The sequence below is a fragment of the Molossus molossus genome, unplaced genomic scaffold, assembly GCF_014108415.1.
Source record: "Molossus molossus isolate mMolMol1 unplaced genomic scaffold, mMolMol1.p scaffold_m16_p_14, whole genome shotgun sequence".
Classification (NCBI taxonomy): Eukaryota; Metazoa; Chordata; class Mammalia; order Chiroptera; family Molossidae; genus Molossus; species Molossus molossus.
Window position 1 is genome coordinate 56171761 of NW_023425349.1, and position 27783 is coordinate 56199543.

At 39.4% G+C, this 27783-nt stretch overlaps 1 protein-coding gene across 2 annotated transcripts in view; it reads right to left on the bottom strand.

Moving 5' to 3' along the window:
• Window positions 1–27783, bottom strand: part of GLIS3 (GLIS family zinc finger 3) — a 469129-nt gene that overhangs the window by 432413 nt on the left and 8933 nt on the right. Inside the window, exons 2-3 of one of the 2 annotated variants that reach the window (XM_036261133.1) lie at window positions 23251–23353; window positions 22200–22686 (exon numbers count right to left, since the gene is read on the bottom strand). In XM_036261133.1, the coding sequence (XP_036117026.1) occupies window positions 22200–22587 (388 nt within the window). In that variant the 5' untranslated portion in view covers window positions 22588–22686; window positions 23251–23353. The remainder of the gene's footprint in view (window positions 1–22199; window positions 22687–23250; window positions 23354–27783) is intronic. The other variant, XM_036261134.1, reaches the window with a different exon arrangement.

Consider the following 27783-nt stretch of genomic DNA (forward strand, 5'->3'; position numbering starts at 1 on the left):
ACAGATGTTTTTTTAAGTTTCTATCCTATTCCAGACACTGAATTTCACAAGGAATATAGCAGTGACTTGAGCCAGATACAACATAGCCTCTGCTCTCTTGTCTGGGGCAACAGTGGCCTCCATCTTCCCCAATTCAACAGAGAATTTTCAGGCCTCATCTCACTTGACTTCTTTTTTTTTTTTTTTGGTACGTGCCCCTAGCGGGAACCGAACCCAGGACTCTCTGGTCCGCAGGCCAGTGCTCCAACTGCTGAGCCAAACCAGCCAGGACATCACCTGAATTCTTAGCAACATGTGACCAAGTTGATCGCTCCTTTCCTGAAACACTTTGTTCACTTGGCTTCCAAGGTATCATCTATCCTGGTTTTCTTCTTACCTCACTGGTTACATCTTCTCAGGCTCCAGTGTTGATTGCCCCTATGGCTCTGTTCTTGGCCACTTTCTCCATCCTCACTCTCTCCCTGGTGGCCCCTGACAGTCCCCTGATACCAAACATCATCTATGCTGTTAACTCCCATGTTCCATTTCTAGTTCCTACTTCACTCCAAAGTTCAAGACTTGTATAACCAATTACATACCTGATACCCTCACTTGGAAGACTAATAGGTGTCCCCAAATGTGTAATGTGCTCAAAACAAAATCTTAGTCTCTTATCCCCAAACCCAGATTTCTCCATCTCAAAAAATGGTGCTGCCATTCACTACATGTCAGGCCAAACATCTAGAATTCTCCCTTAATTCTTCTGTTTTGTTTTTTTTAATCACCACATCCAATGCGCCAGCAAGTTCTGTTGGCTCTTCCTTCTAGCCTATCCTGAAGTTAAACCCTCACACCACCTGTCTCACCACGGCTGCTGCAACAACCTAACTGGTCTTCCTGTTTCCATTCTTACCCTGCCACGCAGTCTGTACTCCACACAGTAACCAGAACTTCCTTTTAAAAACGTAAGTTAGATCATATCAATCCTTTACTTAAAACCCTTCAAGGAGTTCCCATCACACTTGAAATCTCTACTTCAGTCTACAAGGACCTAAATGATCTGGCTGTACCAGAATCGCATCAGGACCTATGCATCTGTTTTTACCTCTACCAAGAAAACTTTTCCTTAGAGCTACAGATGGCTCACCCCTCACTTAAATTAGAGGTGTTCTCTGCATGCCCTTTCTCAAATACCTGAACATCCCTCTGAACCCCATTATTCTGCTTTGTTTCCCTCTATAGCACTCACTGCCCCATGAAATTACATCTTAGGTATTTGTTGACTGCTATTCCCATTAGAATATAAAGTGAGTGCAGTTACTGTGTCTTGCTCATGTGGGCACACAGCAGGCTCTTAAATACTTAGTAAAATAACAATCTTCTGACTTCACAGAGTTTCCATCTGGTGAAAGATGACAGGGAAAAGACCTCGAGCTCAAAAGACCTGGTATTCCGTTTACAGTCTGTTGTTTACTTTGCTGATCTCACAATATGCTATTTAATATATTAGCATTTCTTACACACCAAGCAGTATGCTAAATTCTGGATATGCATTATCTTATTTAGTTATTTAAAGTTTCTAAGAGGTAAGTACAAATGCTATCCCTCAGAGAAGGTACGTCACTTCCGCAAGGTTCCAGAGGTGATCAGAGGGGAAGTCTGTGTTCTCTCAGCTCCATCACACTTCTGATCTGCACCCTTAACCACTATGCTGTGCTACATACTGCCTCCGGAAAATGGGAGGGATTGAGCTAGAATGACCTCTAATGCTTCAATTCTACCTATCAAAAAATGTTGTCACTTTTGGTGCTTGAAATTTAATTTCTATATTAAATCACAAGAACTATTTTACCCAAATTCAACTCAGTGATGACAACTGGCCACAGAGCAATGCAGAGTATGTACATACAGGGACCAGGTGCCATGTTAGGGAGGCGAGCCATGAAATGAGACATTCCTCATGCTACTTCATCACCCGTATTACCCACATTCTGAAGATTTCCCTCTAAAGAGGATAAACTTAAACAGGAACTCCTAGAGGTGGCACCTTTACAACCTGGAGTCAAGCAACGCAGAATACTTCAGTAAAACACATTCACCCTGGTTCTTCTCTATCGCCAGGAAAACCAGATACTTGGCTTATGCGGAAAGAACCAAACCAACTCCTTACGTCAAACTTCCAATAACTGATTGTACAGGATAGAGTATCTCAGGTGGACTCCTCTTACATGTTGACACAATGCTAGGAAATTTCCTGGGACCCTCCAGCTAAATTCTGGTGTAGTACAAGACCTAAGAACAGGCATCAAAAGTTCAGAAGTGCAGGAAAGTTACTTTGTTTCTTTCTTCTACTATAATATAAATTAGGAACTGCCCATCTGTGTACCCTGTCAAGATACCATGGTTCTCAATGCCCATGCTATCTAGCATATACAGGTGCAAGCTACCTTTTACACACATGCACACACACACACACACACACACACATAGATTCTCCTTATCAACGTCATGGTTCTTGATTTCATACAGGACAGATATCCACTATGTGAATGATGTATAGTTATTTCACTGAAAAATATTATAAATAGTAAAAATATCCTGATGCAATTCAAAAATTATAAGGAGTAATTTGGAAAACAAACTATGTATCTGTATTCAACTTTACTACTGAATGAGCCAAAATTATTCTTCTGTTCTAAATTTACTTAAAATAACATCAATTGTGGCATCTGGCAACACTCAGAACCTAATTTGAAATCACTTTTGACTCGAAACATATAAATTTTATAAGACTGCTGGTGCCCTGGCCTGTTTGGCTCAGCAGTTAGAGCGTCGACCTGCGGTCCGGAGAGACCCAGGTTCAGTTCCCGTTAAGGGCACGTACCTCGGTTGCAATTTGTCCCCGGCCCTGGTTGGGTCGTGTGGGTGGCAGCCACTCAATGTGTCCCTTTCTCGATGTTTCTCTCTCTCTCTCTGTCTCTCTCTGTCTCTCTCTCTCTCTCTCTCTCTCTCTCTCTTCCTCTCTCCCTCCCACTCTATCAGAACAAAAATGGAAAAATGTCCTCAGGTGAGGATAAAAAAAAAAAGACTGCTGGTAAGTGCTACAACACTACAACCCATACATGTAAAGGCTTCAAGGAGTCAATTCTTTCATAAAAATCAAGGATTTGCAATGTGTGGGTAGGAGAGAGGGAAAAGGAGAGTGTCTGAAGGAAAAAGAGTGGCCTGCTTTGAGAATAAGAGCAAAGCTGTCCCCTACACACACCCAAGCACCCCTGCTCCCTCCTTAACCTTACAATAAGCCTTTTTAAGCCAACACTTTTCCTACCTTCTAAGCTGGAAGCATTTTTGCTAGACTTTTCCAGTTCCTGGGCATTTTCTGGTCTCTGGACTCCAGGTCTCCAGTCTTTGATACAATGAGTCTACAGATAGGCTATCAACTGGGAAAGGAGATAGCCCCTTAGGAGCAAGAGGAGCTAACAGAAGGGGGCATCCTCTCTTGGCTAAATCCCCAGGGATGAAATAACTTCTAAGTAGTGCTTTAGAAATCTCTGGCAAGATTGACTTCTGGATGAAGAAAAGTGAAAATTCAGCAAAAAAAAAAAAATGGGAATTAAAACTACAGCTAGCCCCACAGTGCCCAAAGTTCTGAAGAAAAGAAATCTTTAATATCTTTTCCGTAACACTCCCTAGCTACTTAGCTATCAATAGCATCAATAGCACTACCACTTCCAAGTCTGTGTCTGACACATGCTAGGAAACTGACACTAACTCATTCTTCAAGTCAGGCTTCAACTCGAGCTCCCAGTTCCTACAAGGTGACCAGGCTGCTTACAAATCATAAAACAATGATCAAAATCATTTCATTCACTTCCTCATTTTACAAAGAGCTCAGATTGATAAAGTGACTCTCCTAAAAATCTCTAAGAAAGTTAATGGAAGACCTGGGTTTTGAGCCTCATTCTCTAATCCTCAAGCAAGCATTTCTAATATACTACTGTATTGCTGAAGAAATTAGTAGATTTGCTATCCATCCATCCATCCATCCATCCATAGATAAATACGAACACAGGTTTAAAATTATATGTACACAGACCCAATTTGGCTTAGTGGTTAAGAGCATGTATTCTGGAGCCACACTGGCTGGTTTATATACCAGCTCTGCCACTTACCAGCTTTTTGGCCTTGAGCAAGTTATTCAACCATAGCTCAGTTTCCTTATCTATAAAATGGGAGGAATAATAATGACAACTATCATGATGGTACCCACCTCCTTGGGTTTAGGGTAACTTAAATAAGATAATGTCTTATGCATGTGCTAAAAGTGAAATATCAAGCACTTAAAATACCTACACCACATCATAAGTGCTATACATTAGGTATCATTATTCTTTTTTCTTTTTATCCTCACCAGAGGACTTTTTTTCTTGCATTTATCTTCAGATAGGGAGAGAGGGAGGGAGGGGGAGAGAGAGAGAAAAAACATCGATGTGAGAGAGACACATCGAGTGGTTGCCACCCACACAACCCCAACCAGGGTTGGGGACAAACTGCAACCAAGGTACATGCCCTTAGTGGGAACTGAACCTGGATCTCTCTGGTTTGTGGGCCGATGCTCTAACCGCTGAGCCAAACTGGCCAGGGAGGTAGCGTTATTCTTTAAAATTGTATTAAGACTAAAGAAATCATGAAAAGCAGGTAATAGTCTCGCTTTTCTTAATTTCTCTGGACTTGTTCTGAATACTTTTTAAATATTCAAGCTTCATTTGATACAAGCATTTCTAAAAAAATTCAATAGTATGGTTCAGTAAACTTTGCCTAGACCTAGTAACCAGTGCAATTATTCTAGGCAATTTAAGGACGAGACTAAAAAGGGGAAAGGTCCTTTTGGTGTTTAGATCTAATCCATGACTTCTGTTCTGACCACTGTTATTGATTTGCCACCTGTATAGTGTCCTCCAAGGTTTGTGGTAATGCCTCACATAGAGTAGGAAACCATACTTGTTGGTTTAATTCTGGGGGAGCCTCTGGAGGACAGTTTGTCCCAGCTCCCCAAGGTACCAGCACCATCTGGGTAGGGAGTCCTGGGAGGATCTGGGTCCCAGATCTGTGGGCTCCTCCTCCAAGCTTCTAGATTCTGCTAACTTCCAAGAACATCTTCCTTTTCATCATCCAAATCGCAAGGGAGCAGCTGCTCCCTGCAATTATTATTTGCATTACCTCAGCATTTTCTTATGTCATCTTTTCAGTCCTTCAATACCTGCTTCATAAATTTCTGATATTAGATGATCTCTGTTAAAATAACTGAAGCAGGTTCTCTTTTCCTGACTGGATCCTAGCTGATATACCTGTGGATGGGCATTTAGTCCGCGCTTTTTCACACTATACAAAATCATACCTTATCATTAATATTGAAAGAGATGACAACATCAATCCTTCACCTGAAACGTTAAAATGCCCTTTTGGCCCTCAAAGATCTTTTTTTTTTTTTTTTATGTTTTTACTGATTTTTTTAGAGAGACAGGAAGGGAGCGAGAGATAAAAACATCAATGTAAGAGAGAAACATCAATCAGCTGCCTCCTGCACGCCCCCTACTGGGGATTGAGTCCACAACCCAGGTATGTTCCCTGACCAGGAATCAAACATGGACCTCTCAGTCCACGGACGATGCTCAATCCATGGAACCACAGCAGCCGGATGAAAGGAAGCTCTTCTTAATGTCTAATTTCAATTTATACACTTGAAACAGGAAATCTTCTCTTAGTTAGCTGTCATTATAAGCAAAAGACAACATACTCCACACTGCCCATATATTCTATGCCATGTGCACCTACTGTGTCACAAGATCTGACCCATCAGTCTTGATATGAAATTTCTTATAGTACCTACTAACCACCCCATTTTTTCCCTTTCCTTTTGATCTATAAAATGAGCTTCCACCTATAAAATACATCATCAAAAAGTATCTATGTATGAAGATATATTTCTTTTTTTTTTTTTTTGCCAATCAATGTCACTTTTATTTTATTTTATTATTTTATCTTATGAGGCTGATATATCTTTATTTGCAAAAGGATAGGGACTAATGCAAAGAGAAATGGCTATGTCTATAACTTCTAGATTTGTACACTTTAATTTAAGAAGATATAGTTCTAATGTATAAAAGTTGCCTCTGGGCACTTTTGCTTATTAATTTAATAAAAGCTTTTACATCTAAATTATAGTATATTACATATAATAATACATAGTTGTATAAAGTATATACAATATGCATGGTACATTATGTAGCATATATAACATATATCATTTCACAGGCTTTATATACTTACAGGTTACTACTTATATACCCTATATTAACTGTAAGTACATAAATCCTGTAACATTCATTCATTGTTGTTAATGAGCCATTGTATACGTAATTTATTGCTTTTTATAATTGCTTTCTCTCTTTGTATTTGATTGTGAGCTCGCTGAAGGTACAATGTGTGTATATGAGTGTATTATCTTATATGTATATATCTGTATCAATTGATTATATGACATAGAGAAGCTCTTAAAATACAATCAAAGCCCTGTCTAGTGTTGCTCATTGGTTAGAACATCAGCCCTCACGCTGAAGGGTCTCGGGTTTGATTCCCTTCAAGTGCACGTACCTGGGTTGCAGATTCCATCTGATCCCCAGCCCCAGTTGAGGCACACAAGGCAACCGATCGATGTGTCCCTCTCACGTTGATGTTTCTCTCTCCCCCTCCCTCCCTTCCACTCTCTCTAAAAATCAATGGAAAATTTTCCTTGGGTGAGGATTAACAACAACAAAAAATACAATCAGAAAAAAAAAAACAGAATTCAACTTACAAAAGACATCTAATTTGTCATGTAAAATGTACATAGAGCCTAAAAAAGGGGTATATAAGAAGAAAGGCTAGAATAAAAAATATAAAGAGTACACGTGTGCTATGCAGTTTAAGGGTTGAAAAGGGGGATCATCTTCATCTTTCATTTTGCCACTTCCCTACCCCCAAAAAATTCCACCAAGAACAACACCTTTCTTTGTCTTAAGGTTCTGACCCAGTTAAAACACAAACACCTCTGGAAATTGTAATACTTTAATCAGTTGATCAGCTCTTTTACTGAAAGAAGATTTAGATTTAGATCAGTGGGTTTGGAGGACGCTGCCTCCTAGGAGACATTTGGAGTTCTAGGGGTGCTGGGTTGTCACATTATTGGCATTCAGTTGTGAAGGCGGGGTGACACACACTCTTGCACACAAAGAATTATTTCACATCCCTCATGATTTTTTAAAATTGTTTTAAAATATGTTTGTTTTTTTTGTTTTTTTGTTTTTTTAATCCTCACCCGAGGACATTTTTTGTTTAGATAGAGCAGGAGGGAGAGAGAGGAAGAGAGAGAGAGAGAAACATCGATGTGAAGGGACACATCGAGTGGCTGCCACCCGCACGACCAACCAGGGCCGGGGACAAACTGCAACCGAGGTACGTGCCCTTAGCGGGAACCAAACCTGGGTCTCTCTGTACCGCAGGCCGACGCTCCAACCGCTGAGCCAAACCGGCCAGGGCTAAAATATGTTTTTATTGACTTTTTAGAGAGAGGGAGAGAGAGATCAAAACACTGATGTGAGAAACATCGATCGGCTGCCTCCTGTACGCCCCCTACTGGGGATCAAGCCCACAACCAGGGCATGTGCCCTGACCTGGAATCGAACCAGGACTCTCAGTCCATGGGAGGACACATAGTCCACTGAGCCACACTGGCCAGGTACCTCCCTTATGATCTTTTGGGGTTTTTTTATCCTCACCTGAGGATATTTTTGCATTTATCTTCAGATAGAGTGGGAGGGAGAGAGGGTAGAAGAGAGAGAAACATCAATGTGAGAGAGACACATCTACTGGTTGCCACCCACACAACCCCAACTGGGGCCGGGGACAAACTGCAACTGAGGTATGTGCCCTTAGCAGGAACCAAACCAGGTCACTCTCTGGTCCGTTGGCTGACGCTCTAACCGCTAAGCCAAACCAGCCAGAGCCTCCTTCATGATTTTTAAGTGTCTCACCAGAAATTCACATAGGTAAAAACCTGTTTAAAATTACCTAAATTTAGAACCTATGTCCATTTTATTTTCAAGATTCTTAATTTACACTAAATGATCTAAAATGAAGTTATAGCACAAATCAAAGGAAGACTGATTATTGTTTTCACAGAAATATTATAAAATATCCACCACTTCATAAAATATCACTAAAAGCAAAACAACTAGATATCTGAGCCATTGAAACAACAACTGCAATTCTGAATCATCAAAATTTTAGCTAATTCCACATTCAGATCCAAGCTTATCTGACTACTTCATTATGTCTTCTAGTATAGCTGCACTGGAACATTTCACATTTAAATGCATATTATCTTTTTTTACATTATGTTCCTTTTTATTCCCTTATATTTCAGTTATGAGAGTGTATTGATTTTTTTTAAATTATGTGCATAGGTAGATAACACTGTCTATGAATTTTGTTTGAGAATAATAAAAAGGGCAATAAAAAACAGGGCTGTGAAACAGAGGTTTAGATAAAGGGCAGGAAAAGAATATCTGGAGGGAACAAACCACTGAGAAGAATAAGTGGGGGGGGGGGATGGATGCCTGGCAACAAGCCCACAGAAGGTAGGTGATGAATCCTTAAAGATGAGTTGTCTTGGTTTAATTCTGTTTTGTAGGCAAAATGCCACTCCAGTGTTTGTCATGGCTTCTAGGATTTAGCCTGGTGCCTAGAAGGTGCAGGGGCACTGGAGTAAGATATACCTGCATCCAAACCCTGGTTCTGCCATGTAAACTTGGGCAAATAATTTAATTTCACTTCTCGGAATGTTGGTTTCCACATGTGTAAAATGGGTGTAATTTTTAAAACCTTACAAGTTGGGCCCTGGCCAGTTTGGCTCAGCGGTTAGAGTGTCGGCCTGCGGTCCGGAGAGACCTGGGTTCGGTTCCCGCTAAGGGCACGTACTTCGGTTGCAATTTGTCCCCGGCCCTGGTTGGTTGTGCGGGTGGCAGCCACTCGATGTGTCCCTTCACGTCGATGTTTCTCTCTCTCTCTCCCACTCTATCTGTACAAAAAATGGAAAAATATCCTCGGGGGAGGATAAAAAAATAAAAAATTAAAAAAAAAAAACCTTACAAGTTGGCTCTGCTGAATCTTGAAGCCTATCACCATGTCTGGCATATCACAGGCCCTCGACAGAGGTTAATTTCTGCCCTCCTGCTCCTAGGTATTGCCTAACTTTCCAGTGCCTCCTGAAAGAGAGGAAAAGGCCAGATAATAATTGCATTACTTATCTACTGCTACATTCCAAATTTCCACCAATTCAGTGGCTTAAAACAACACAGGTATTTTCTCAGTTTCTGGGTCAGGAATCCAAGCATGGCCGAGGTGGGTCCTCTGCTTCAGGGTCTCTCTCTCACAAGGTTGCAATCAAGGTGTCAGCTGCAGCTAGGGTCTCATCTGAAGGTTCAACCGGGGACAGATCTGCTTTGAAATTCACATGGTTGTTGGCAGAATTCAGTTTCTGGAAGGTTGTTGAACTGAGGCCTTCAGTTCCGCACTGTCTGTTGGCCAGAGGCCTCCCTCAGTTACTCGCCACATGGGCCTTTCCAACATGGCAAACAAACTGAGAAGACAGTAGCCTGATAGCTAGACAGGAAGTCGATCTTTTGTAATCTAATCATGGAAGTGACATTTGGTCATCTTTGTCATGGTCAGAAGCAAGTCACTATATCTAGCCCTCCCTCAAACTCTAGGAGAGAGGAACGGTGGGGGTAACAGTAATAAAATGGATGGTTGTACAGAATTTTCTTCTATATAAGTGGAAAAATTACCTGAACCAAATGTGTAAAAAAATATGTTTTCAACACCCAATCCACGTACCCCAACTCTTAAAAATTTAGCTCACTGATTAATTATATATGATTTGTGTCTGATAGATTCCTATTAAAATCTGTCATAAAAGCCAGTACTGAAATCACACGTGGATTCTCTTTGATTACATAACCCAAGGCAGCAAGAAACCACTATGCTGAAATTTTCAAATCTGACAGCCAAATCATTTCAAATTACCATGTTGTTCAACGTGATTTCAAACAGAAATCATAGGTCTGCAAACTTAAAACCTGGAAATCCTCCCCTTCATTGAACTCTAAATACAAAATTAACCTAAAGATTTAATGGATCATCCATTTAGTGCTCTTTCTTTTTTACCGCCTTTTTATTGAATCTTTCTTAATTCCCACATCTATGAATGAAAATCTGGGTTACCTTTTTATTTATTTTGATTGTTTTCATTCCTCACCTGAGAATATTTTTCTACTTATCATCAGATAGAGTGGGAGGGAGGGAGAAGGAGAGACAGAGAGAAACATCCATGTGATAGAGCCACATCGACTGGTTGCCTCCCGCATGACCGGGGACAAACAGCAACTGAGGTACCATGCCCTTGACCAGAATTGAACCCAGGACTCATTGGTCCGTGGGCCCATGCTCTAACCACTGAGACAAACCGGCCAGAGCTGGGTTACCTTTTTAAATGTGTTACCTTATAAAATATAGTTGCCACCACTGAAAAACTAATCCAAAACATCACAATTTATATAGTTCAGTTGTTTATCTTTCAAACAAAAAAAAAATAACTCAAAAAAAAAAAAAAACTTTCTAGCATTAACTTTATCTGATGGTCATACTTCTAAAATCTTCTCCCTTACTTTGGAGTCATATTGGCTAAAAACACAATTTATATGATAACTTTGGAAATATCACTGTTATTCAAGACATGTCCCCCAAACTACCTTTATTGAGGGGGCTAAGGTCTAGGTGTCACTCAACCCACACTCCACTTTTGTGAGCAGGTGGGACCCATGTTTGTTCTATGAAGTTCTGCCCCCATCTCAGCTGGATGAACCAGACCTGACCCACAATGGACCAAGTGACTCTCCAAAGGCCCTGAAAATGGGACAGAGGACACTATGTAGATGACCTCATAAGCACAGAAGTGCTGAGTATATCACATGTTTGGGACTGGGGAAGAAAGCCATGTTGAGGACGTGGATACTGTGATGGTTAATTTTATGTGTTGACTTGATTGCGCCAGTGTTTCCAGATATTTTGTCAAACACATTTCTGGGTGTGTCTGTACGGGTGTTTCTGGATGGATGAACATCTGAATTGGTAGAATGAGTTAAGCAATTGGCCTCCCCAATGTGGGCGGGCCTCACACAATCAGTTCAAGGCCTGAATAGAACAAAAAGGTAAACCTTCACACAAGTAAGGGGGAACGTTTCCTACCTGACTGCTTTGAACTGGGACATTGGTCTTGCTTAGCCTTCAAAACTGAACTGAAACATACGCTCTGCCAGCTTTTGGACTGGAATTTATACCATGAATTCTCCTGCCTGGCTCTTAGGCTTTTGGACTCAGATCGGAACTAAACCATTGGCCCTCCCGAGTCTCCATCTTGCCAACTGCAGATCTTGGGACTTCCAGGCCTCCATAATGGAGTGAGCCAATTCCTTATAATAAATCTCTTTATAGACTGGTTCTGTTTCTCCAGATAACTCCGACTGAGACAGATACTAAAAGACAGAGAAATGCAATCTTCAGGGAGAAGAATAGTGACGTATCAAGAGAAGCAGAAATAAAAGATTACACTGACTAGGGAGAAGGAGCGTGGGGAAGTAACTTGCTCTTACAATCCATCCTTTCCTTGGGTTCTATGAGACACTCCTGATTCCTTACAATAAATCCCCCTTTACATGAGCTAGTACAGTGGGTTCAGTTACGTGCAAGCAAAAGAATCTTGTATAAGGTACCTGGTGATTCCGGGCAATTTCAGTAGAAAGTTCCGGTCTCCAGCTTGCCCCCCATAATGCTACAAGAAGCAAGGCTTTCTCTCTCATCCCAACGGAACACAAAAGATTGGTTAAGACATAAGATTCTGGGCTCACACAGAACTTGCATTTAATTCCCAGCTTTGCTACATATTAGCCATGTGACCACTGCTAATTACTTCACCTCTCCAAGCCTTAGTTTTTTTAATCTAATAACATGTGGGATTGTTAAGAGAATTAAAGAGAACTCTGAGCTCCAAGGCCTTCTGGGTTATTTTACTTGTGTGGCCCAGCAGCTCTGCTCAGTGTAGCAGGTGGCCCAGAGGAAGGGCCCAAAGGTATCCATTACTGTATCCTTCTTTCTTCTGTCACATTCTCTGACTGCCACCAAAACCAATATCTTAAGCAACTAAGAGGGGCACTTTTAACAGAAATCAACACAATACTTGCAACAATTTATTTATTTGACAGTGGTTTTCTGTGTGTGTGCATTTTTTTTTTTTTGCTTCAGTTCACTGTTGTTTACAAAATAAATATATACCAGATACTACACCACCACACATACTAGAAATTATGGTAGACATACTGGGTCTTTCAGGAAATCATCCTCCACTGCCAAGAACCTAGCCTTTTGAGGCAAACCCTGTGCCAAAAAACAAAACAATATCCTATAGAAGTACTTAGGACTCTGAAGTCAGAAAAGACATGGGTTAAAATCCCCGTGTGTTTTGGGTCAAGTTTCTTAATCTTTCTAAGCCTCTCTTTTCTCGTGTTTTCAATGGGGATACCTCACAGGGCTAGGAAAGATTAAGATATGTAGAGCTAAGTAGAACAGTAGAAAATACAAAGTGCTAAAAAATTGCTAGTTGCTTATTTTCAACCCCGGAACAACCAAAATAAATGCATTCTATTTAATAATATAGGAATAATCACACAATGGTTCCAAGAAATAATTTTACTATTAACTTATATGAGGCTAATCCTTCCTGTCAAGTACAGTTACCTTAAAACAGTTAGGTAAAATTCTGAATCTAAACAAACTTTCCACTAAATATAGGGTGATTCTGCATTCCAGTTCGTCCAGGATAATCCCAGGCATAATTATAACAGGGCCCCATTTACCTCTCAAAAAGTGTCTTGGTTTGGATAATAAATTGTAAGAGCACCCTATCTAAATAAAATCAAATATTTAAATGGAAGATAAACTTTTAAAATACGCTATTTCACCTCAATGTTTGTTTATTGTGATTTACATTTTTTCTCTCTAGCTTTTGAAGCAAACTATAGAAAATAGAGAGCATTTAGGATTCTATATCTACCCATCAAATATCTTACAACCCTGACTTGGGAGTTATGACTAAGCTATAGGCCTTTTTTTGTTGTTGTTGTTACAGATGTTTCTCCTTTTTCCACGATTGACACCCTCCTCCAGATCCCCTCCCAGCATTGTTGTCCATTTCCATTGGTTACGGATTCATGCATATTAAGTTCTGTGGTTTATCTCTTCCCTCCCCACATCCCCTTCTTCTGAGGTTTGTCAGTCTATAGGCCTTTATTTCAAATCACATGAACAAACAGGGCAGTGGGTGGGGCCATCTCACTCAGCAGCAGTTGCTGTGGTTTATGGAGATCTCTACTGTCCAACACGAATTTATATTCAAGGAACAACAATACTTTACATGTCTCTGGCAGTTTATAGTACAAAATTCACTTTCACAATCACCATCTAATTTAACTCTCAGAAGAAAACACCATTTTCTGTTGCACCATCTCATGTGCACCAGAGATTGCCACACAAGTGGGTGACCATCTGGAAAGTCAATGGATTAGCTCACAAGTTCTCTGATGCTCACCTTCTCCCTTCCCAAGCTCCCCAGTCCCTGCTAATGCTGCTGGCCTCAGACTATCTTCACGTAGCAAGGTCCTACACGTAAGCCTCATTTTTAACTTGTTTCTTATGTCAGAGCCAATTACAGACCTTCTGTTTTTTTCATTATTCAAATAAAGCAGTCATGAAAATAGGTACTAAATATAAGTCACCAACCATTTATGCTTAAATTTTTATGGGTCAGAGTACAAATCTATGCATATGCATGATATCCTCCTGCCTGGGTTTAAACACCTCATAGACAGGCATGGAAAAGTACTCGTGCATCTACTGATGTCACTCAGCTTGCCTCACACAACGACTGCCTGCCTCCTGCCTGGGTAGACAATGCCCTCCTGGCTCAGGAGGCCCAGAAGTTGCATACTGTCAAGTACAATTTTCCAAAACAGGAGCAAGGGCCCATTTCTTCAGCTCATGGATGAAAATGGCAGCTGAATGGTTTTGAGTGTTCAAAAGGTAAACTCTTTCAGGAATGGTAGCAACCATAAACTCGAATAGAGACAGCGGGCAAGACTTCTCAAAACTCCTGTAGCGGGACTATACAATGTCAACCCATGCAGTATCTAAGACTGAGGTCTCAGCAAACTGAGCCTCAGTCTCTTCATCCCTAAAATGGAGCCAATTTACACTTGCTCTGCCTCCCAGGATGGTGCTTTTGATTAAATCATATGAGACCATATGCAAGTTTATGAACTACAAAATACCGGCACAAGTCCAAAGCTATTGCTATTTAACAGTGTTAATATGCTATAGGTGACTAACAAATGTTACATTTCAGCTTCATGTCCTATAGCTTTTGAGGTGTGTACAGGGGGAAGGGGGTGTTAATGGAATATATTCTTTCAAACATGGAATGTTATGAGACTGACAAATTGCTTTTATAACTGGAACAAATCATGCCTGCCATTCAGTAATACTTGGAAATCCATCATCAATTTGATTTACACCCAGCATCAATAAATCACACAAAGTGTACCCTGTGTAGCCCAAAGAGTAAACAAAAGTAAACATTGTGTTTCACCTGCCTTGTTGGCGAGACGAAATGAAAACTCTGGCTACCTCAACTGGAATAATGCCTTTGGTCTCTGACTGGTTTGGTTATTTTTGGAACCTTTTACGAAATATTAACTTTATTTGCTCTAATTCTGCAGGAAGCCACATTGGAAGTGCAAGGAAATATAAATGATTAAAAGCAGAAGTGGGTAAAAAGGAACCAAGTATTTTGCCCCAACTTTCTTTAGCTAATATATCAACTGCATCTCTTCAAAAATGTGGGACCCCAATTGCTATTCTTGCCCCACTTCTAACATGACAACATTCAATATGGTTCACTCATTGGTGTTAACAGATTTTTTTTCACTGTCTGTTTTTCCAGGGATATGCATAAGGAAGGAATGATAAGGAAAGTAACATTTTAAATCAGTGGCAGTATTTTTAAATTTATGTTGTGGCAGCAGGGGGTGGGAGCAATGGAGAATATGAAGCTAACTGACCCAATAAGGAATCAAACTGTAACCTAAGCTCCAGGTTATAACCAATTGAATTAGCAAACCACAAACAGTAAAAAAATAAAAATAAAACTTAATGTACTATTTAAAGCACTTTAGTTTTTAGATCTCCCAGGTTCACACAATCCATTATTTTTCTTAAACCAGATCTTTACATCCATGCCAGCTGTAAGTGACACAACAGAATTTTTTAATCCCAATTAGTTTAGTTCCTTTGTTGATATTATTCTGCTTTTTCTGACCAACAATAATGAATAACCCACAAGCGCTAATGAATAACTAACTCCCTTTGTCTCCAAGGACAGCAGAGCCCAACAAGAAATGTCAGAGGCCCTGAAGTAAAATAAAAAACCTTTACAATGAAAATCTTCCCAATTATACAGACCCACAGGTACTGCAAATGTGGGATTGTCTTAAATATTTAAATAGCTATGTCAAATATGCTTAAAAGTAGAGATCATAAAACTGATTTCCCAGATGCTTTGAAAAATACATTTCTGCCAGTCTAATTACAATTCATAACTGTTGAGCAGGAAGTAGGGGAAATGCCATTATTGGTACAATATAACTGGGATTCTGTATTCACCAATCCTAGCAGGGCCAGGAAGTTGCCAACTGCAGAATGTCCTCCAAAGCTCACTCAATGGCTTATATAAATACAAATAACTCTCATCTCAGCACATGTAGTAAGAAATCATCTTTAAAATTAATTTCTACTATCTTAAAAATGTAAAGCTACAAAGTAACTCTCTTCTCTATTTTAGGGCAGAGCAAATAAATATACTGACATTGCTGAGAATCAGGGATCCCACTGAGGAGTTGTGAGGAAGAACTCTGTAATGTTGTATTTTAACTAGAGCTCATTATCTTGTTTTGACATATTTCCCAACACTGCCCACACATACGACCCAAAAGCACTGACACCCCTGAGTCAATATGAACATCCTTTCACCCAGTTTTCCAAATATCATTTCCCACTAAAAGGCACCTGAGCTTTTAAAAAAAAAATGGCTGGTTCCAGGTTGGGGCAGGGAAATGCAAGTGAGCCTAGAATATGTTGTTAATGTGTGAAAGCAAGAAAGTGTTTCGTGGGAACATATCAAAAAGAACATAGGATCTGACGTGAAGGGGTTCCCGCTGGCCAAATCTGGGGCAATCTGAGCATCAGAATAAACAGTGATGGTAATAAAACACAGTGCAGTAAGTTTGATAAAAAAAATACATGCGTCTACAATGATTCTCAACAAGAGAAGGGAGAAAAGCTTTTCTTTCCAGAAGAATACCAGCTAATAAACATAGAAGAAATGGTAGAATCAGAAAATCAACAATGTAATGACTGATTCAGACAAGGATCATCAGTGGATGCTATCAAGGCTTATTGGAGATCATATAAGATTATTTTTTAATGTTGAAAGGTAAAGTGTCCTTCACAGTGCAGAGATCTAGTGATACCACCTTAGCCAGGGGATCAAAAGCAACCTCACAAATACTAGGACAAATGAGCACTTGGTGCTTCCTCCTGTAATGCAGTGGGTGGTACACAAAACGCCTGTGTAGTATTCCTGCCAAAACTGTTTAACCTGAACCCAATCATGAAGAAATATTCAAACAAAGCGGATTGTATGACAAAACAACTGGCCTGAACTCTAAAAATATCAACTTATTTGTCATGAAACATAAAGAAAAGGCAGGGGTAGAGGGCCATTCTAGAGTAAAGGAGACTGACGAGACATGGCAACCAAATGTAATGCATTAGACCCTGGATCAAAAGAAAAGAAATGGCTATAAAAACACATGTGGATTTATAAATGGGGAAAGAAAATAATTTGTATTACAAATAATATGATAAGTAAAATAAGATATAAAATAACAATATAAAATTACCCTGGCAGGTTTGGCTCAGCGGTTAGAGCGTCGGCCTGTGGTCCAAAGAGACCCGGGTTCGGTTCCCACTAAGGGCACATACCTCGGTTGCAGTTTGTCCCCAGCCCTGGTTGGTCGTGCGGGCGACAGCCACTCGATGTGTCCCTGTCATGTTGATGTTTCTTTCTCTCTCTCTGTTCCTCTCCCTCCCTCCCACTCTACCTGAACAAAAAATGGAAAAATGTCCTCGAGAGGATTAAAAATTAATTAATTAATCAAAGAAATAACAATATAAAATGATTTTGAATATGTACTATATTTTAAGATATAACTTTATATAATTAATACGATTGTAGCAAAGTTAAAATCTTTGGTTATTATTAATATATTTTGGTTAGATAGCATGAAAGTTACCAGTTAAGGAATTTGGGGGTGAAGTGTCAGTCATAATGTCTGCAACTTATTTACAAGTGGTTCAACTTACTTGAGAGAAAGAGAGATATTAAAGGTGGCAAATGCTGAAAAGTAAAATATAACAGTACAAAATAATGTAAGGCAAAATTCTAAGTTTTTTTTTAAAAAAAGATAAAACTCAAGAACAAAGAGTTTTATTTAATATAAATTATTATGCAGGATTGGCTAATTAGGGGAGAGTAGTTGGGTGGGACTCCTGGGAAAGGTGATTAAAGTGGTCTATTTGGGGGGATTTACCGCCTCTGTCTGTTTTGCCCTTTGTCCTTCTTCGTTCCTCCTTTACCATTCTCAGAAGGCAGACCTCTAGCAGGAGCCAGAGTGAGGCAGCTATTGTACAACCAAAGGGAACGACCAAGAGAAGCTCCACGATCTTGGACCTGACATCCCTGAGTTTCCTACTATTAGCAGCATCACCTACTCTAACCTAATTTTTGTGTGAAAAAAAAAAAACTCCTGTGACAGAGGTTCCCAAATGTTCTAAGTTCATGGCATAGCATTCTCAAAGTCTTGGTAATTTTTTCATGGTGCCCCTAGGCCAAAAGGAACACCTAACACTTCTATTTATTAAGTCATTAGGTGTCAACAACTTAATAGTATTTATGTGCTAACAACTTATTAGCTGTTTGGGAAAAAATAATCCACAAACATTAAAAATAAAAGTATTTTTATTTCATTGTTAACCACCATTGCTAATGAAATGTGTGTTCCAATTTTGCCCCCTACTACTTCTCAAGCCTTGGAATCAGACTGGATTCCACCACCTACACCTCCTAGTCCACATTAAGCAGACTGCCCTTCCTAATGTGAGTGGGCCTCGACCAATCAGTTGAAGGACTGACTAGAAAAAAAGTTTGACCCTATACCAAGTAAGACAGAATTCTTTCCTAAATAACTACCTGTAAACTGGGACATTGGCTTTTTTCTGCCTTCGGACTCAAACTGAAATATCAGTTCTTCCTGGGTCTCCAGTCTGCTTGCCTTCACGAAGGAACTATACCAATACCTCTCCTAATTCCAGGCCTTTAGAGTTGGACAACTAAATCATCAGCTCTCCTGGGCCTCCAGCCTGCTTACTTATCCTGCAGATCTTAGAACCTGTCAGCCTCCATAATCATGTAAGCAAGTATATCTTTTTATATAAATTACGTAAGTCTTTTTGGATGGATGGATGGATGGATGGATGGATGGATGGATGGATGAATGGATAGATAGATAGATAGATAGATAGATAGATAGATAGATAGATAGATAATGTTCTACTGTAGATATAGAGATAGAGATACACAGATATATCTATCACCTATTGGTTTTGTTTCTCTAGAGAACCCAGACTAATACACTCACAGAGTCACTGGTTCTTTGTACGTATTGTTGTGGGTCATGGCATTGTTAATAAATCATGAAAAAGCAATGACAAAGCCAGGGAGAAATGTTAACCTCAAGCTTATTACATCACTCCCAAGGTTAAAACCCTTCAACAGCTCACCAGTGTCAAGGTACATCTAACCTCCTTGATGTATCATTCATAATCCTTCATCTAGCTTCTGCTTAATTCCTCTCCAACCTCATTCCTTACCATAGTCTTTGTGCCCTCCAACAGAAATCAGGTGAAAGTCCATGGAATGCACCATGATCTCTCCCTTCCAGGTTTTGAGTATGCTTTTCTCTCTACCCAAAATAAGTTCCAGACAGCCCCCTCACATGCACATGCACACACACATACTCAGACAGAGGACATACACATTGCAAGGCTAGCTCCTCATCCTTCTAGTGTCTACCTAGATATCTTACTTTGCTATCAGATCCACTTACCAAGCATCCCTGGGAACCCCTTCAAATGTTGCTATGTATCCTTGTCAGTGCTTTATTTTAACTAAATTCAACTCCTTGAGGACCATGACTGTGTTTTAATGGCTATTGTATCCCCCAAACAGTGACTCACCCATAATATTTGCTCAATAATTATTTGTTGAGTAAGTGATTGGATGAAGTTCAATCAGTCCCAGATCAGCATTCTCAACCAGTTATTGGCTTTGTTTAGGAACTGTCAACCAAGATCTGAAAAGGACATATTCAGCCACTCCTGGCACCATCCAGACCACTGGTGGTATCCAATCTGCAAGGCCAGGGGGGATAATAATATGGTTGTCTTCGACCCCTTATCCATGCCCATGCATGCCCCAACCATGCAGATTTAAAACAAGCACTATAAGCTTGAAAGCTGAGCAAGGAGTCAGAAAATTGAAAAGAGAAGAATGAGAAAACTAAAGCACTTTTTAAAAACCATTATTATATTTACAACTCTGGTCACCATCAAAGTAATATTCCCAAACTCCTTACTGGCTGGAAATGCTAAAGTTACTTATTCTTTCTAGACCTTAGTTCCCTTATCAGTTGAGCATAAAACTCAAGGCTGTTATAAGAAATAACTGAGACTGTGTATTGGAAAGCACTTAACACAGTGCCTGATACAGATGAGTTATAATACAATAAATGCAAGTTATTAATACTATCACCATTATTATTGCCAGTCAGAATTTCAAACATAAGTATATATAAAAGCAAGCTACAGTTCACTAGTCAAGCATGAGCTGAAAGATTTTACTGGGTCTCAGTTCCTAAAAATCCAAACATATGAGCTTGACATTAAAGAACTTAACTTGCGCCCTGGCCAGTTTGGCTCAGCGGTTAGAGCGTCGGCCTGCGGTCCGGAGAGACCCGGGTTCGGTTCCCGCTAAGGGCACGTACTTCGGTTGCAGTTTGTCCCCGGCCCTGGTTGGTCGTGCGGGTGGCAGCCACTCGATGTGTCCCTTCATGTCGATGTTTCTCTCTCTCTCTCTCTCCCTTCCTCTCTCTCTCTCCCACTCTATCTCTACAAAAAATGGAAAAATATCCTCGGGTGAGGATAAAAAAAAAAGAACTTAACTTGCCTTGCCGTGAACATAGCCACCAGACAATGACAGCTCTTCTGGATGCAGCCCCGGGGGAAAAATTTTCCTATACTTATACATAATATCAGTAGCTCTAATTAATAAAACAACCAAACCTAGACCAAAATAAATAGATTTAAAAAAGAAAAGAAAAAAACAATCTACACATATATTTAGTGGGTTTTTTTTTTTAATCTACCAATTTATACCAACTTCTCCAGGCATAGACACTAAAACAAACAACTTTTTGGTTACTTGCCTGATATAAATCATTATTCACCATAACTAGGTGACTTATGAGTTAAATTAGTGAATGGCTGTTCAGAGGCTGCTAGTAATTTTATTTGGTGGTATAAACACTTAATATAAACATTTAAAACTAAATGCTAAAAATACTTAAAGGAATACATAATTGTGCTACTTTATATAACAAAGTTATATTCTACATGGGATACATACTCTTTCTTTTTCTAGCCCAAATATACATATCATGTGCAATATAATCTCATTAAGTAAACATCAGTTTCTAGAGACAGCATGTCATTCAAAAAATTTGCTAGTCTTCAATAATGATTCATTAATATAAAATATATGGTCATTTTGCCTTGGCCGGTTTTGCTCAGTGATTAGAGCGTCGACCTGCAGTCCAGAGAGACCTGGGTTCTGTTCCCACTAGGGGCATGTACCTCGGTTGCGGTTTGTCCCCTTTGTCCCCGGCCCTGGTTGGGTCGTGTGGGTGGCAGCCACTCGATGGTCCCTTTCACATCGATGTTTCTCTCTCTCGCTCTCTTCCTTTCTCTCCCTCCCACTCTATCTGAACAAAAAATGGAAAAAATGTCCTCGGGTAATGATAAAAATAAATAAAATAAAATATATGGTAATTTGGAAGCATTCCAGATCTTGTTTCCCAGCAATTATCATCAGTTTTGGCTTAAAAAAAAAAAAAAACTCATAAAAATTCAAAAAAGTTTAATTAAATACATAAAATAAAACATATGGTAATTCAAATATTATTGAATTAAAAACACATTCTCTCTGAATTTCAAATTAACCAGGCTTTCTCGTTCTCCACAAGCACAAAAATAGACCTTTTCATTATTTTCTTCTCGCTTCCTTCTCTCTTGTTACTAGCAGTATTAGAAAAATTATAGGTTCTGCTCTTGAATAATGTTTTATCATTTCTATGTGTTAATTCCCCATTTTATAAAGTGTCTCCCTTTTTTAAAAAATTTCTTTCCTCCTAAACAGAACCCAACTAGCATACTGATGGTTCCAGCCACCCTTGTCTCTCCTCTATGGCCTGCAGAATCTAGCCCTTGGTGAGCCAGGGCAGAGCGCTGTATATCCAGAGGGTAGGACCTTGCTAAATCTGCCCTTTCCCTTTCACCACTACCACCACCCTACCTCCTTGTTTCTGATCTTTCTCTCTTGCCTTCCACTCCACTTCACAGTTCCATGAGATATCACATTGACACCTGTGGGCTTCTAGTCCTCACGCACATATATGTATCCTCTGTCTTCCCAAGCAAGCTACATATCATTTTGAGACCATCAACTTTGACCCTGACATGGAATCATGTATTTTTCCATAGGATGTTCCGGGAGAAGGGACTAGGGGGAGAAAAAAAGTACTTTCCACTTTTAAAAGATCCCAGAAAGACAATCCTACCTTTCCCAGGATTTGGAGGAAAAGGACTTCCAAACTCCTGCTGCTTTGGCTTTAAAGTATGTGGCCCTGACATGCCTCCGGCCTGGGTGACCTGGAATCGTGACTTCCCATTGGTGATCACTTGTCTCCTGGGGCTCAAGGCGGGCAAATGGATGGGGCTCTCAGCCATGTTGCTCTGAGGAACCATCCCTCCTCCCGAGGGCATCTTGAGATGGAGACTGTTAGCAAGGCTTCCAATACCAGGGCTTGGTGTGCTGCCACAGGACGAGGGGCCAGGAGTCCCCGAGTGGGCTCGGATGGGAGGAATGTGTTGGCCACTGACCATCCCAGGCCCCTGTGGGGTTCCTGATATCCGGTAGAAATTCATGCTGCATGACCTTCCATTCATTTTGAAAAAACCTGTGGCCAAGATGGTCAAATATCCAATGGCACTAATGACTCCTTTCAGGCAAAGTCCAATAAGTTATCCATGGTGTGGGTTTTTAGCCTGTTTAAAAAAATAAATGCAGGCATTTTTAAAAGTAAAATAAAAAATAAGTTACAGTGAGTTTTCAACCCATGTAGAAAAGAAAAGCAGCACTCTTAGCAAAAGGGCCTTTTATGTAAGCAGGGTCATCAAATACATGGTTCACTGGCAGGCACTCTCCTCTCCTGCATTCATGGTAGACATGGATTATGGATCACTGCATTGTTTTGTTTGCCACTGAGCCCTTCTCAATACAGTGCTCTTGGCAACTACAACCAACCTACTGGTGCCAGCTTGCAAAGTGAAACTTATTTTACTCCCTAGAGGATCTGTCTGTACTAGTTCACTTCTGCTACAGTGAGTCTTGGAAAAACCAAAAGACATCACCTACATGAGCTGTAAGACCGATGCACCAAAGGTTCTAGGAAACAATCTAATGGCAGATATATCCTCTAAATGAGAATATGAGGACATTAAACCATCTCTGATTTTCACTCTAAGAGCAATTTTTTCATAGTCCCTAGATTCACAAAAGATAAAAATACAGGCCTGGGACTCTCACAAAGGCTTCATACATCCACATACCAAATATTCAGAGCAGCATTTGAGTCTTGGTTCCATACTGATCCTGAGTTAAGGGGATGGAAATAGAATCAACATCACAATATTCTTGCCTTCCATTAAGATCCTAGAAAAGGAAAAGGCTGTGAAATATGCTTTATGGAAAGTATAAAAAAAGATCATCCCTTTTAAAGGTATGTTCATCATGGACCAAACATGGTAAGTCAACCATAGTCCCACAAAGCTTCCATCTGTAATCCCACCATCCCCTTTCTCAATTACCAGAGAAGAACCAAAAGTACTGACATAGCCCTGGCTGGCCTCGCTCAGTGCTTAGAGTGTCAGCCAATGCACCAAAGGGTCACAGGGTCAATTCCTTGTCAAGGGCATATACCTGAGTTGCAGGTTCGATACCCAGCCCCGGTCAGGGTACGTGTGGGAGGCAACCAATCAATATGTCTCTCTCTCATCAATGTTTCTCTCCCCCCCATCCCTCTCTCTCTCTCTACCCTTTTTCCCATCCCTTCTACTCTCTCTAAAAATCAATGGAAAAAATATCTTTCAGTGAGGATTAACAAAAAAAAAGTACTGACATGACCACAGGACATCATCATCCATCTGTATTCAATAATATCAATACTCCCTGGTTACAAATCATTAGGGAAAGTCTTTCTCTCTTGATCAATAGCTTCCCCAAATATATGTATAGTCAATGAGGTGACTAAGTAACACCACTCCTAATGAATGCAAACACAGTCACAATCTGTTTTCTTTTATATAGACATTACAATCATGGAAAGAAGCCAAAGTTGAACAAACAGAGGAAAGATGGACTGGCTATAAAGCAGTAGTGGCCAGATACCCTCAACCGGATGATTTCTACTTTTTCTGTATGACTTACTCAATGCCTTAGACAAATATTTCCAATCAACTACCAAATGAATGGCTCCATCAATCATCAAGGACAGGATACCAAGAAGGGCAAATTTTTGATGAAAAGTTTTTTATTTTCTTTTATCAATTTAGAAAATCAAAAATACTTAATTTTCAAGTCAGGCACTCACTGTGCCTTCTGCAAAGTTGACTATATGTCCCTATTTTGAAAAACTTCAAAAATAACTAACAATATAAAATTTGGAATATTTTCTTCATCTCTAACAATTCTCTCTTTTATTAAGAATTCTATCAGTCTGTCACATTTAATACTGCCATGCCATCATCTTGTCCTCAGAAGCACTCCTAGGTCTTGTTCCTGCCCTTCTCTTCACTACAGTTCCTGAGAATGGACAAATATATCCAGGTTTAGCCAAACCTGTATCATTTATGCTTGTTTATGGATAATAAGAAATTAATTCTGATATCAGACCAGTTGTAAGAGTGTTTTTTCACATTGGAAAAATTTCAATGCCTTTTCTTCTGTGTCCATTTAGAAGAACTCAACTGTATTACCAGCTGGTCTATTGATTTATTGGTTGATCGTGGGCAAGAATCATTTAATGTCTCTATGCTTTGCCAGTAGCCTCCTAGTCTCCACTCATTGATAAAATAGTGTTTTCTGAGCACTCTGAACCCTGCAGAAGAAAGCACTTATTCAGTACCAACCAACAAAAAAGGGCAAGATAAATATGTTGTATTGGCAATTTGTTAAAAATGAGGAATTATCCAACATGACTGGAAATATGAGTCACTAAGACCATGGTCCAAGTGACAAATGTCTGCAGATTTGCAGACTGTGCCCATTTCCAAGTTTTTAAAAATAAAGGAGTCATTTTTGGCAGCAAGATCATACGCAAGCAGAAATTATCATCAAAAATCTGGACAAAACACATAAGTAGGTACTTAGCATTAGACTAGATTATTAATAAGGTTAAATTTGTGAGAAGTAAAAATAATTAAAACACTGAAAACTTAATTATCAGACACTCATTCCTGCCTGTCAGATTGGATATATATATTTTTTTTTTTTTACAAACTATACTGCTGTTTCAAATAGCTTTAGGTTGAAAGTAAAAGCAACAACAAAACTGTACTTAAATTTTATTACTAAAAAAGTGACAGCCAGAAAGTAAAGTGATTAATACCATAGGAAAACAATAGGCCAATGGCCTGTGGGCTGGAAAACAAAAAGAGTCTCAAGACAAAAATAAAATAAATCGTATATGAAAATATGCCTGCCCTGGCTGGTCTGGCTCAGTAGTTAGAGCATTATTGGCTCTCAGACCAAAGGGTCGAGAGTTTGATTCCAGTCAGGGTCATGGACTTGGGTTTCGGGTTTGAACCCCGGCTCCAGTCGGGATTGTGCAGGAGGCAATCAATCAATGTCTCTCTCACATCAATGTTTCTCTCTCTCTCTCTCCTTCCCTCCCTCTCTTCCACTCTATCTAAAATCAGTGGAAACATATCTTAGGATGAGGATTAAAAAAATTTTTTTTCAGGTATAATTCTAAGTCTACTTGGTAACAAGAAAGGAATAAACTGCTCACTTATAAGAATGACACATCCTTGTTGAATCAGAGGGAAAGAGCACTCAACTAGAAGTCAGGACACCTGACTCTACTACTGGCAAATCATTTACAACCTTCCTGGACTTACAGTTTTCATCCACAAAAGGAGGAAGTCTCTAGAAATTCTGTTCTTTCAGATAATTAAGATAAGGAAGATTATAAAAAATAGCCTTTTGCTATGATCAAGGATAAATGTGTAGATTTTATACCTCTGACACTTAAATCAAGGAAACTGGGTCAACATGGAAGCAAATATGGTATCTACCCACCCCATGAGAGCAGGAGCTGACCGGAGGCTCTCATGACAACAATGCGCTGGAAGACAACACTTACTTTAAAAAGACAGATATTAGGATTCAATTTTCCTACACCTTGCCAAAAAGTAAAATCACAACTAGTCAGTATCAAAACCTAACTGGTAGGAAGACTCCATTGGAGGAGCATCTTTCTACTTAAAAACTTAATCAAGTTCTCCAGCACTACTTTCTCCTCTGCCCTCCATCCAACTACTCTAACCCAAGGTATCAACAGAAAAAGAGAAGAAAAAGAAAAAAAGCAAAGAACATCCAGAAGTACAAATCTAAGGTACCAAGAATGTGACATATTGGTACATTTAGATGTTTAATATTCCGTTGGTTCAAACAATAAAGATAATCATTCTGCTACAGGAGTCAGCATGAGTTTATAAATCTTTCTTTTTGACAACTGTCAAACTCTTAAAAACACTCCTGTAAGTCAAGTCAGAGAAAACAGTTACTTAACTTCTAGGAAACGAAGGCACAAAACCATTTAATAATTTCACTAGTTTTCTGGGAAACCTGTGACTTGAATCAAAATACAAAAATCATGGCTCTATCTTCTAAGCAAGGCTCTAGGCACGGTTTCTTGTGGATTAAAAGATTAAACAAACAAAAAGCAATGTTAACTCATCCATTCAAGAAAATTCCAAAAACACGAGCTCTATGGTGCCTATTTACAGCCAAAAGCTCTTTCTTAGTAAATATCATTAATAAACTCATCTAGAGTTATAATTCATCTGATGAGCCAGTTAATTATTAATTTTCATACATCATTTCATTTTCTTAGGCTACATTTAATCTTTGTTATATTTTCCATTCCTTATGCCACAAGCATTTCTTACCCTGCATAGAAAACCTGATAATGAGGCACGAAATACTGATCAGCAAACAAACTGCTCCTAAGCTGGCTCCTTACATAGATGTCTAAGCCATCTAAAGTAGAGTTTTATTGATTCTTTTTATTTTTTTCCCTTTGGGTTAATGATTGTATAATTTCATTAACATTGCCTTTTCAACATCGCTGCCTTGATCACTAATAGGCCCATGCTATTCCCATAGGCTTCTCTCGTTACAGTTTTTGTAGCCAGAAGAATATAGAAATGAAAAGCCTATTGATAGATAATGTAAGTTATTCTCATGCACGGCTGCCGTGTGAAGCACATTTTGCAATTCAATCAAGGACAGATAGAGCTGAATGTTCTTAGATCCCAGGAGTTCATTTTGATAAGCAGAATGTACCTTGTCCTAACACAGGTGACTGACTCCTCAGAAAAGATTGTATAAACAAAAACCAATCGTGTAAGTCATTTTATTGGCAACAATATAAACACAGCTATATTAGATGTCACCAATAAATCAAAATTATTCTTGTCTGCAATTTTAACAAGAGGAAAGTGCAAACATGAGCCTGTGAAGCTGGAGGATATTATAGAGGAAATGCACTGGACGTGTACATTCTTTTTTCGAAATTGAAAGAGAGGGTACTAATACATCAAGATAAAGTAGCCCACAACAAAGTATAGTTGATCATTTCTGTGGTTTCATAACTTTATTCAGTAAAACTGGCAGATTCACAGACTTGAGAACAGAAGTCACACAGAAACAAGGCTGGGATCATCCCACATTATTGGGATGTGAAGCAAAAATGTAGGGAGGTTACACCTGATAACTAGTACAGACAGGCATTTAGACATTCCCAAGGTCTAATATTGGTCATTCTAAGACTATTAACAGATTTATTTTGAATACTGAGA